This window comes from Ischnura elegans, chromosome 4, assembly GCF_921293095.1.
Source record: "Ischnura elegans chromosome 4, ioIscEleg1.1, whole genome shotgun sequence".
Taxonomy (NCBI): Eukaryota; Metazoa; Arthropoda; class Insecta; order Odonata; family Coenagrionidae; genus Ischnura; species Ischnura elegans.
The window spans coordinates 63,574,192-63,588,228 of NC_060249.1; the positions used below are offsets into that span (position 1 = coordinate 63,574,192).

The 14,037-nt window shown below is 39.3% G+C and overlaps 2 protein-coding genes across 2 annotated transcripts in view; one reads left to right on the top strand and one right to left on the bottom strand.

Moving 5' to 3' along the window:
- Nucleotides 1-9,941: 9,941 nt before the first annotated feature.
- On the bottom strand, nt 9,942-11,882 carry LOC124158159. Its single transcript, XM_046533342.1, has one exon. The coding sequence runs from the start codon at nt 11,880-11,882 to the stop codon at nt 9,942-9,944; it is 1,941 nt and encodes a 646-aa protein (XP_046389298.1).
- Nucleotides 11,883-12,075: 193 nt separating this feature from the next.
- The window catches only part of LOC124158160 (mucin-2-like), a gene marked incomplete at its 5' end in the record, with an annotated part of 39,170 nt that continues 37,208 nt past the window's right edge, over nt 12,076-14,037 (top strand). The window contains one exon of the mRNA XM_046533343.1: nt 12,076-13,393. Coding sequence (XP_046389299.1) covers nt 12,076-13,393 — 1,318 coding nt within the window. The remainder of the gene's footprint in view (nt 13,394-14,037) is intronic.

Sequence of the window (14,037 nt, forward strand, 5' to 3'; positions counted from 1 at the left end):
GAATAAGCCTTTAGTCCAGCAAAACAGGCTCCACTCAATTAAACGAGGGATAAATTTAATTAATATTTTTACGCATATTACTCATTATACAGTATTTATTCTGTCATTGAGTTTTTAGTGATCTAAAGTTTTCCAAAGTTTTATAAAGTGTATTTGTTCCTTTTCACTCATTTAAATGTTTTTTGAACTAATAATTTATTTATTTATTTTTGTATTTATATATTTATTTATAAATTTATTGATTCATTAACGCCCTTTATTAAAATATGGCCGAAATGGGTTTTTCCGGCGACGGTATCAACCCATGTTGCCGAAAGGCTTGACTGCTATTCGCCGGATGATTCATATATAATCTGAAAAATGAATAATTGTGAAAGCCAGGCATTTTACCGGCCTGCGTGCCACCCCTTCGTTATGCCTTGAAACTCTTTATAGAGAGAGAGCTAGGTTGGGGGAAGATGGGGCCATCTGGCCTCACCCAACCCAGTTAAAATTAAACTTCAGTCAAGTCAAGTAATTCCGTAGAATTGAAATGAGAATAAAACATCTGGTTAATTTCTCACATCAAAGTTCTTTGCTTTCGAAAATTACCACGATGAATTTCATTATCATCATCGTTCCATATGTCTTTTTTTCTATTTTTCTCATTGCAGTAACCGAACATTAAGCTGCAATGCAGTTCCTGGGATGGAATCACGCACCCACGTCAATTTAAAATTGCCTCACACCAAAGAAACAAGTTTTGAAACTCACAGCCACCAAAATATGCATCGTTGACTTACACTCAGGCACAAGAAAAAATATACCTAACTTTTTCCTTAATTTATTACCATTTTTCACAAAATATTTATGTATTTATGTAACGCTTAGTTATGAATATTTAAAGTATTAAAATATTTATGTTAATTAATAAAATATTTAAAATTTGATTGATTAATAACGCATAACTTCAATGACTAATTTATGACCACTCTAACAAGCATATGAAAATTAATGTTTCCTCATTGGAAAAACCTCCAAGAATGTCAATTGCTGTAAATGTGTTTATTTCTGCAGAAATAAAAACTGTTCAAGGCCAATAAAAGTCTTGCTTTAATGAGAATTTTGAGTTTTATTATATAAAACTTTAATCACGTAATACAATTTTTCAGTTGATAATATTGCGTGTTCTAAGGTCGCTAAAGTCAGCACAAAGATTCGTCAACGTCTATGGAATTTTCAGGTTTGTATCAAGTAGCACCATTTGCATTAGTATCACAGCATAGTGGTAGAAAATAAATTAAGAATGCGACGGTAAAAAAATCTTGACTTTAAAAGGCAGAAGAAATTTCCATCCATTGATGTTAAAATGCTAATAATGTAAGTGTGTCGCTTGCCGTCTCGTGTCAGCTCGGTTTCGCTCTTGGGGTAATGGAAGAATTAGACGCAGAGTCACGTTCAAGTGATGGGTCGAATATCTGAAACTCCTAACCAGGGGCGCAGCTAGGAATTAAGGGTGGGGGGGTTAAGGTGCAACTAATACCGGGCTGTGTGGGGGTATGATATACCCACCGCGGAATTTTAAGATAAACGATTCAAAATGGTGAGTCACTTTTTCACAAAATCACTTTTTCCCGGCGTATGATGGCGGTGAATTCTTCTCGGGTTTCCATCCGGGTGAGCTCCATCTCCATCGCTGCCGACGTTTCGATAGAATCCTTTTCTATCGTCATCAGGGCCGATGATGCCAGTAGGAAAGTGCCAGGTTTATATATCCTCGGTCGTTATGTTGGGTCGTTCTGATTGGCGGAGAAAGAGTGCGCTTTTCCCGCCACTTTCAAAATCGGGTTCCATGCCTTACTTAAGTTGAAACCCTCGTCTCTGTTGAAGTTTTTCTTGGAGAGTCGTATTTCAATTGCCTCCTTGGTGAGGCGATCCCAGTAGCCACTGGAGTGGCAGAGCATTTTGGTGTTTTCCCAGCGAATCTTTCCTACTGGCATCATCGGCCCTGATGACGATAGAAAAGGATTCTATCGAAACGTCGCGTCGGCAGCGATGGGGATGGAGCTCAACCGGATGGAAACCCGAGAAGAATTCACTTACACTACCCTATTAGTAATATCAATCCATTTAAGTAAAATCGATTAAACTTAAAAATTTCTCTGAGCTCTGGGGGGGGGGGGGGGGTTTAACCCCCAAAACCCCCCCGCCTCGCTGCGCCACTGCTCCTAACACCTTGCAACCTCTCGCGTGGGATCGGTCTTTATTCGGTCGCGTAATTCTCTTGCACTCTATGCCGTTTAACACGTCGCAGTATCTTGGCGTGGGAAGGCGCAGGAAACGCATAATCATGAATGAATGAATGAATGCTTTATTTGATGCTCTGGGAAACCCATAAGAGCAAAAAACCTAAATACAATTAAACATTGTGCTCAAAAATACAATAATTATGAAATAGCACAACATAAACAAAATTAATCAACTCAAAGATTTGTACAACTCAAAACTATACATTTACGGTTTTAAATATTCATACAGTTTACTCTTGAAAGATTCCGGGGTGGAGGAGCGTTTTATTAAGGGGGGTAATGAATTCCAAAACTTAGAAGCAGTGATCTGGAAGGAATTTAGGTATAGGTTGGTACGGGCTTGGGGTATATGGAGAAGGTTAAGGTCTGACCGGGTTCTTCGGAGGGAAACACTAGTCCTGTAAGTGAATAAGTTATACAGGTATTCAGGCGTTTGAGTACGAAATAGGGAGAACAGAAGAGACCCCAGGAAGTACTTCCTTCGGGAGCCAATAGGCAGCCATTTCAAGGCAACAATGCGAAGACGCCGACAGGGTCACGAGACGGACGCGACACGCCTCTTGGAGGGAAAATGCAAGGGGAGTCTTGCGCTGTATGTCGGATGGGGCTAATGTACCCGTATGCTCTTTGAATTAAAGTTGTGGAACCAGGCGTCTGACTTGTCATCTCACACTACCTTCTACGAGCCTGGCCCTTCCTATTAATCTTAGCGCATACAATAACGGCATAGGCTTTTAAATATAACCCCCTTAAAAGCATGGCAGGAATGTCGGCGGAAACAGACGGTTATTTGTGAAATCCAAATTATTATTATTCGCCAATTTCAAAAAATAAATTCGGAGTTATGCCCTCTATGCCTAAATATTCCAACTTCTACTTCTCAATTTTCCAACAATAAATAAAAATTTGCAGCTGATATCATTATTAATTCTTTGATATTGTGTAAAACTACAAACATAGCAGAACTCTTTCACGATGATCAAAGAAAAAAAGCAATTAAATACACTCGGAGACATTTTACTGTGGCGTACATTTGAAAGTAGTCTGCAGAGGCTACGGAAAGCAACGGTTAAAATGCTATAAAATGAAAATCTGATATTGATTTGTACAAATTTCCATGCGTCTGCTTTCCTCCTAAATAATTTTTCGATTTACCCTAAAACAATTCTTCCATTCCAATTGAATCTTAATATCTTACATCCTTAGTTACTCGATGAATAACTAGAAAAATATTACAAGTATTTCCACTGCAGGAGGAAAATCCATCTTGATGCAATCTTTAACAAACCTTAAGCTATTAACATTAATTTGCTTATTTTTTATCTTCGCATATTCATCTGATAATCTCTAAATATGTAGCTACACTTTTCATCAGTAATGCGGAAAACCCACATGCGGAAAAACCACAACTTTTAATAAGGCAAAATTATACGCACCATTTTATCTGGTAAAATTATTTTTTTCCTTGGAATTAAAACAGGCCTAAAGACGTTAAGGTTCCGTGCATAAAAATGAAATTTACAATCCGCATTACCCAATGTAGCTAAGATCACGTGAAACAAGAATAATAAATGCTTTTAGCGTCAAATCGCACCACTGTTGCAAGTATTTTGTTATAGGAAAATAGTTTGGCTTAGTTCGTTTTGGCAGAGTTAAGATGAGATAAAAAGTCCTAAGGGACGAAAACAACTTATTTTCCTCGCAAATAATGTAAGGCTTATTTACGATTACATAAAGAAACACAGCGCCCTGAATATGGATGGTAAGTCCTTTAGTTATAGTGAGTCAGAGAAAATGTATTCGTGATGTGCCGTTATAACAAGAAATCTTTTTATAAATACTGGGAAAAAAACTTTCTCTCCATTTTTGCAAGCAAAGAGTCAGCCCTTATAGAACTCTTTGCTATTGCTGATTTCTAAAAACCATTGAAAAATAGTTTTCTGGCATTGGCTCAATCTAATAATTAATGTGAACGATTATAATTTAAAGACATATATTTCCTTCTGTGAGCAGTTCTTTGGATTAATCATATTTCCTCTCTCATTCGGGGTATTCTGACCGATAGTTGCTTTAATAATTTGACAAAAAAAATTAAAATCAATGTTTCGTCAATTTTTTTGTATCTTCAGCATTTGAATACATGGGTGATTGACCAATGCTATACTCAAAACATAACGAGAATATAATTATTATTGTGTGCGACGAACTAAACCCAAAGATTTAAAGAAATAAAAATAGTAAATGGGCAAAACAAGGCCTTTGAAAATATTATTTACAAAAGTTCAGTGCGTAACTAAGAATTTTCTAAAAAAAAGGTGAAAAGCGAAGTTTTTGAAATCCTTAGAAGATGGGTAACTTAGGCAATCGAGCACATCAATCTCATGAAGCAATCGCGAAAAGATTAGTATAACTTTTGGTTAAAGAAATGAAGTTGTACCGGGATTTTTTTAGATCTACAAAGAACATAAAAGTTTTAAAAAACATCAGAAAATAAATTAAAAAACTGTTATAAATTACATTTAACCATTTAGAAATATATTACAATATCATATTATCAGAATCATATTTGCTTTAACGTATATTGGAGTTATCAGCAACCACCCATTTTCAAAAAAAATAATACATCACCACTTTCCACCTACTGATTCATCGTCTAATTCTTCAGGTATCAGATGCAAAACATCAAAGTTCATAGCCTATTCCATCCAAAAAATCTGTTTTTTTTTATTGTGTTATTGCAGAAAAAAAATATTTTTTATTCCCCAATGAATATAGGTATTCTACAAGAATTTACCAGTATGGTTACATGAGGGATATTTGCGGAAGAAATCCGTGAAACTGCTGTGGTCATATCCTTGATCTGTAGCAACGATTGAAATGGTTTGCACAAGCATTAAGAACAGTTTAAACGAATTTGATCCATTAAATAATTTTAAAAATAGGTATCTAAACGAGTCAGTGGAGTAGAGGGGTAAGTATTAATATTCATGCTAAGTGCATCATCGGTAAAAATGCATCCACGCACAAGCACATACTGGCACCATAGGTAGGAAAGGTAACCAATAATCAAAAAAGCAAGTTTAATAATGTAAAAGTTTTATGTATCAGTTCCTTAGAGGAAAATTGTGAGGTGTTGATGGACAACTGTGAACTTATAGGAAAATTCCCCGAGAGTTTGTGTAGGCTTGCCTTGAGGTACCTTGGGTGAAGTGGAAGTCCACTCGTAACCGAAGTAGAAAATGTCTTGCAGTTGGTATCGACGAGTTCAGCCTTCCTGAATTTGGAAAAGTGGGCAGAATAATTTCAACCAAAAATGATTGAGTGATTCGTCTACGAAGTGCTGTACACCTTGGATTTCGACGAATTTCGTCATAGCAACGAAGTTCTTGAAACCAGCATAGTGAACTCCATCGATGTTGTAAACTTAATATCTTTACAGCCTGTAATTTTTGTGAGAATACCGGACTATAAATTATATCCAGCCTTCAGACATTCTGTTTAGCAAAAATTGTCAACCGAAAATTTGTTTCTTTTTAAAAAGTTGCTTCCTTTTTTAATAAATACGTATTATAAAATAACACTGCTGTCTTATATCATTTAACCTATTTGCATTATTTATTGCATTCGATTCCACATCATAGTGACCTGAGGTGAGTGAGTCTTCTTCGAGGCAATGAGTTTCGGTGTAAATGAGGAGTCCCAAAATTTATAGTAAATAGCAATTTTTGTTAGCCAAATGCATTTTCTAACTCGAACCGGAAGTGAAGGTGGCGGAAATAGTATCACGAAAGGGTAATATAATGCTACTTTCATCTGGTGTCACTCAGTGGGGTAGCCAGGAATTTCGTTCGGGGTGGTCCAAAACCAGGGAGGGGGGGATTTGTGATAACAGAGTTCTAAGTAGAGGGTTTTCAACTAACTTTTACACTTTTCATAGGCTAAGAAATGTTTTGTAAATTCATGTTTTTTCAACATTTTGTTTTCATTTATGAAGGAAAGTAATTGCGTTTTCATATTTCGAGGGGGGGGGGGAGTTGATGGAGCCCCGCCGCCCCAGCAGCCATATAAATTGGGTGTGGTGGGATGCAACTCATGGATACCACAACCAATTTTTTCTTTCAGTGTAGAAATTAAGGCTAGGGTGGGTTTTAGGAGTAACTAATACTGGCGGGTCTGGAGGGTATAGAAAACCCGCCAAGGTAAGCGAGAGGTAGGGGGGCCCTCCTCCAGAAATTTTTTAAGATAAATGGTTAAAAATGGTTAGTTTTACGGCTAGGTGAATAGTTAGATATGTTTTGTTGGTAAGTCATCCGTCCCCCTAATATTAGTGACAAACATTTTCCCCCAAATTTTTCCCATGTGGTTATCCCCCCAACCTCCCCTCGCTGCGTCACTGCTTTTTGTTACAGTTAATAGCAAAAATAACAAACATCTGAATGCATATGATTTTGAATCCATAAACAGCTTTATAAAACCTCAATTTCCAACATTTCCTAAGTTAAAACGTCAAAATTAGAAAATTCATCGATAGTAATCCGCGTAAACTTTCTCTAATCTATGTGAATTCAATGAAGAAAATGTATTTCTGACCACCAATTTCGATGCTTACTTTTCGTAGTAATAATAAAAAACTTAATTCGACAATTCTCCACAAAATTATTCCTAATCTATACTGAGCTAGAAATGTTAGGAGCGCACCAACGATGTTAAGCAGTATTTAAATGGTGCGTATGAACTGGGTAATTAATAAAAAAATTTTAACATTACCTACCGATGAAAATTATACCCTCATATGCCCAGTAAAGTTTATCGCTTTTTCGTTTCAATAAATCAGCTTCGCGGAATGGGAGAAGTCAGCAAAGAGCAAATGGTTTACTGGGGAAGAAATTATTCTCAAATTCTGTCCGATCATAAGCACATGAGTAAAATCTTCATGTGTTCAACCAAAAAATTGATAAATGGGCCGAAAATTGGAAAATTAATCCAAAGTTATTACGAGAAACGAAGAACCTGAAAGGTGATATTAATTTGGATAGTAAAAAAGGTCTTGAAAAACAATCAATTTCGAGTACATGAATAATATTTCAAGATAAAAATCCCTGTTGATATCAACGGGATCTCCTATATTCACACTATCAAAGGAAAAGAGCAATATATTCACCGAGGAAGTACTGTTATGAGAACAGAATATTCATATAGCAAGCAGAAGTCACAGTCGTAATGCTCAAGTAAAAATTGTACATCCTATCTTTATGTGGCATGGAAATGTCCTAACAACCAATAATGCCCTTCAGATCCAAGCAAAGGTTGAGAAAAATTTATATTTAGTCAACAGATTTATTTAATGAAACAACACTCAATATTAAAAGAAAAAGAATTGTGCTACTTCTGCATAAAGAACAATATAGTTTATTCAAATTTCATAGACAACAAACTAACTGAAGTATATTTTTGAAAGGCTTTGATGAAGATTTTTATCCAATTGAAAAATATTGCCTGCAGCACCCGTCTTAGGCAAAGGAAAATTAGGCAAAGTTACCATTACCATTACCATACATAATCAAAACTGAGTAAAAAATAGTAAGAAAAATTTTGCGAAGTTGACCTTAATAACTGCGCATTTGTCGAGGGAAAAAGTACTAAAGCTATTTATGGGCCATTATTAAACTCATATACCATATATCTTTGCTCGGAAAATATGTCAATTGAGCGGGAAAAACGATAGCGAAAGTGATAAAATGTCAGTTTATTGACGTAACCTCTTCATATTCTGTCTTTTAGAGAGCCCAAAATAGCCAATGAATGAGCCGATGCTCTATACCAAGTACATCTTATCGTGAAACGGGTCAATTGAAAATGAGAGATAACAGTAATTGCAGTTATAAAGTCTACTGCTTAATTAATATACTTTCGTGTGAGTGTAATGAACCCCATCTTTGCCACCTCGTGTGACATAATGCTATATGTGAGTGTATATAACCATGCACTCATAAGTCAAACTTTGTAGGAGGAGCCTGCCTCCCTCCGATATCCTACTAGCTTCTGTGCCTGTTTCTAAGTCCTGAGGAATTTGACCACTGCCAGGGGCTTAATCGCAAGCGGAATTAACAGAGCAAAGGGAGAATCAAGAGCTTCCTCGCCCTACTAGAAGCCATAATGAAGAGGCAAGTAATTCACATTTTATGGCCTCCGTAAAGATGTGGAAAAGTTCTCATCTACCCTACCACAGGCCGCGGGTTCCAGCCCCGCCTGGATAGGTTACACCTATCCATCGCATGTATGTGTGTGATCGTCTATTTTTAGTTGTCTTTGAAACTACCGATGTAAAGATCTCATTGTGCTGTTTGTTTAAAAAGTGTTTTGAATCGAAACAACTGCATTTTACTGGATTTAGTTTCTTAACAACGAAAAAATCTATAGCTATTATATGCAGGACCTCCTATTGTCGTGGAAGGCATTTTTTGTTATGCAAAAATACGCAAGGTATTACGATTGTATTTCTGAAGGTGATCCCAAAAATATTCAATGGCCTCTTGGGTAGCCTAAAGCTCCAAAATTGGTTTTGTAACTATGGTGCTTAATTTAATTTGAAAGCTAATAAAACCTGATGCTTGATTGAAATGCTTGCCTTTCGGGAGGTTACGATGCATTCGGAAACAAGTAAAACTCGCGGCCGATCGGAACGCTTGCCTCAAAATTTCTGCCGTTTAAAATGGTGCGCTTTCAATTGAAACATCATACGTAATTTAATTTTGGTTCGTATTGACATCAGCTATCCAGGGTTAATATTACTTATTTTATTTTTCTCCATCCTATATGTATTGGATCAATAACGCACGCTTTTTTATTACAATAACTGTGGGTTCCTTGAAGTTAATTTTAAAACTGTCGTCAATTATCATGCAATAACATTAACTCACAATCAAGGAACCCACACTTTATAATGAATACTATAAGGTATTATATTGCACTTCGTTATTCATACCAATGTCACTAGAGACTACACGATTAAAATTGATTTACTTCGCTGAGCATAACCAAGGGTTTGCTATCTAAGAATTCTGCAGATTACACCATTCTAATTCGTTTGAATTAAAATGAAAAAACGACAAAATAACTAACAAAATTATAACTACATTCTGCATTTATTCCACAGACTACACATAGGAACACACGTGATGCTAACGGCACTCCTCATCTTCATAACTTATATCGAAGCTAAATTCACGCCTGACCCGGGAAATGACATACAAGACAACTCAACAGGTTAGTGCCTAAATTTATTTTCTAAACCAATAATATCATTGTGATTAGGCTTTCATATACCTAAGATAAAAGTATCTTACATAGTGTAAGTATTATCAGAGAATAATGCTTTACATACACATGAAAACAGTACTGCACTCAAACCACATACTGTTATAAAAAATTATTCCGAAAAAATTTAAAAGAAAATTTAAGATTTTTCGGTATTTCTAATGAAAAAAATTAACCATGCGATGGGCTTTTCTAAATTACAGCTTTAAAGGTTATAATATCTATGAAAATCTTTCATACAGCAACACCAAGACAATGGAATGCAAGCGATAAAAACGAGGCAAGATTTTTCTTTCATAAAAAGAGAAAAAATGTGATGAAACAAATACAAAAACTTTATCCAGTAAATCCAGTTCCCACCACAAGTACTACAACTCCACCACCAACAACGACTACTATAACCACTACAACGATACCACCATCTACAACTTCAACCACGGAACCCCCAACCACAACAACTGTCTCGACCACATCGACAACTACTGCGACTACGTCTCCGACTACAACTACGCTATCTACCACCACAACTGCACCACCCACCACATCTACGACAACTACAGCACCTACCACTTCCACAACAAGTACCACCACTCCACCACCGACAACGACCACTATAACTACTACAACGACACCACCCTCCACAACTTCATCCACGGCACCGACATCTACAACTACTCTGTCCTCAACGTCGACAACTACTGCGACAACGTCTCCGACTACAACTACGCTATCTACCACTACAACTACACCACCCACCACATCCACGACTACAACAGCACCTACCACTTCCACAGCAAGTACTACCACTCCACCACCAACAACGACCACTATAACCACTACAACGACACCACCATCTACAACTTCAACCACGGAACCCCCAACCACAACAACTGTCCCATCCACATCGACATCTACTGCGACTACGTCTCCGACTACAACTACGATGTCTACCACTACAACTGCACCACCCACCACATCCACGACTACAACAGCACCTACCACTTCCACAACAAGTACTACCACTCCACCACCAACAACGACCGCTATAACCACTACAACGACACCACCATCTACAACTTCAACCACGGAACCCACAACCACAACAACTGTCCCATCCACATCGACATCTACTGCGACTACGTCTCCGACTACAACTACGCTGTCTACCACTACAACTGCACCACCCACCACATCCACGACTACAACAGCACCTACCACTTCCACAACAAGTACTACCACTCCACCACCAACAACGACCGCTATAACCACTACAACGACACCACCATCTACAACTTCAACCACGGAACCCACAACCACAACAACTGTCCCATCCACATCGACATCTACTGCGACTACGTCTCCGACTACAACTACGCTGTCTAGCACTACAACTGCACCACCCACCACATCCATGACTACAACAGCACCTATCACTTCCACAGCAAGTACTACCACTCCACCACCAACAACGACCACTATTACCACTACAACGACACCACAATCTACAACTTCAACCACGGAACCCACAACCACAACAACTGTCCCATCCACATCGACATCTACTGCGACTACGTCTCCGACTACAACTACGCTGTCTGCAACTACAACTGCACCACCCACCACATCCACGACTACAACAGCACCTACCACTTCCACAACAAGTACTACCACTCCACCACCAACAACGACCACTATAACCACTACAACGACACCACCATCTACAACTTCAACCACGGAACCCACAACCACAACAACTGTACCATCCACATCGACATCTACTGCGACTACGTCTCCGACTACAACTACGCTGTCTACCACTACAACTGCACCACCCACCACATCCACGACTACAACAGCACCTACCACTTCCACAACAAGTACTACCACTGCACCACCAACAACGACCACTATAACCACTACAACGACACCACCATCTACAACTTCAACCACGGAACCCACAACCACAACAACTGTCCCATCCACATCGACATCTACTGCGACTACGTCTCTGACTACAACTACGATGTCTACCACCACAACTGCACAACCCACCACATCCACGACTACAACAGCACCTACCACTTCCACAGCAAGTACTACCACTCCACCACCAACAACGACCACTATTACCACTACAACGACACCACCATCTACAACTTCAACCACGGAACCCACAACCACAACAACTGTCCCATCCACATCGACATCTACTGCGACTACGTCTCCGACTACAACTACGCTGTCTAGCACTACAACTGCACCACCCACCACATCCATGACTACAACAGCACCTACCACTTCCACAGCAAGTACTACCACTCCACCACCAACAACGACCACTATTACCACTACAACGACACCACAATCTACAACTTCAACCACGGAACCCACAACCACAACAACTGTCCCATCCACATCGACATCTACTGCGACTACGTCTCCGACTACAACTACGCTGTCTGCAACTACAACTGCACCACCCACCACATCCACGACTACAACAGCACCTACCACTTCCACAACAAGTACTACCACTCCACCACCAACAACGACCACTATAACCACTACAACGACACCACCATCTACAACTTCAACCACGGAACCCACAACCACAACAACTGTCCCATCCACATCGACATCTACTGCGACTACGTCTCCGACTACAACTACGCTGTCTACCACTACAACTGCACCACCCACCACATCCACGACTACAACAGCACCTACCACTTCCACAACAAGTACTACCACTGCACCACCAACAACGACCACTATAACCACTACAACGACACCACCATCTACAACTTCAACCACGGAACCCACAACCACAACAACTGTCCCATCCACATCGACATCTACTGCGACTACGTCTCTGACTACAACTACGATGTCTACCACCACAACTGCACAACCCACCACATCCACGACTACAACAGCACCTACCACTTCCACAGCAAGTACTACCACTCCACCACCAACAACGACCACTATTACCACTACAACGACACCACCATCTACAACTTCAACCACGGAACCCACAACCACAACAACTGTCCCATCCACATCGACATCTACTGCGACTACGTCTCCGACTACAACTACGCTGTCTACCACTACAACTGCACCACCCACCACATCCACGACTACAACAGCATCTACCACTTCCACAACAAGTACTACCACTCCACCACCAACAACGACCACTATAACCACTACAACGACACCACCATCTACAACTTCAACCACGGAACCCACAACCACAACAACTGTCCCATCCACATCGACATCTACTGCGACTACGTCTCCGACTACAACTACGCTGTCTACCACTACAACTGTACCACCCACCACATCCACGACTACGACAGCACCGACCACTTCCACAGCAAGTACTACCACTCCACCACCCACAACGACTACTATTACTACTACAACGGCAACACCCTCTACAACAACAGCATCCTCTACATCTTCCACCACCGTACCGACTACTACAACAACTCTACCCTCAACATCATCAACGTCTTTGACTACGAGTCCGACTACAACTACGCTGACTACCACCTCAAGTGCACCCCCCACCACATCTACGACTACGGCAGCACCCACCACGTCCACAAGTACTTCCGCTCCTACTACAACCACCACTACGACACAACCTCCTACCACTACTACTGCAGTGCCCACAAGTACGACTACCCTGTCTACTACATCATCCACTCTGGCTCCGTCTACTACCACAACTGCACTCCCTGTAAATCCAGTAGAATTTGATTTTGAGGAATATGGTATGTATGAAACTCAAATAATTTGGTTAAGTTCATTCTCTTCTCCTAGTCAACTTCATTAGCCGAATTAATGTTAAATATATGTTAATGATGAATAAGTCAATTTATTTTCATGGTACTCATATGTTAAACATTACCTTGATTAGTAGTACATAATCTTCGTGAACCTTTTGTATTGAAATGGCCCTCTTACTTTTCTACTGCCATAGACTTTAAAAAAACAATACTGAATCAATTTCAAATTTTAAATTATTGCATTAAATGCTACCGCTTTAGGTTTGACTTTCGGGATCTCATTATCTCGGACGACATTTCCGTTGATGCACAGTGAAACGAAATCCCAAATAGCAGGCCTCGGCTCGAAACCTTCCTGGAAAGAATATTGCAATATTATTTAGTGGGTTGCATCTGAAAACATTAAAGCACCAGAAAACGAAGCACATTTTTCCACATCCTTGCTAAACAATCGCTTCGAAAGAGGTAGTTCCTCTGATGAGGAGACAAATCAATTTATCAGAAATTGGCGGTCGCATTATACTCATTGTCGTAGCCTATCTGCTATGCTGAACTACACTTTAAAAAATGTAAACTACGCAGGAAACTAATGTGTATATGTTTATGTAGAGGTTGTAATGCCTAATTGA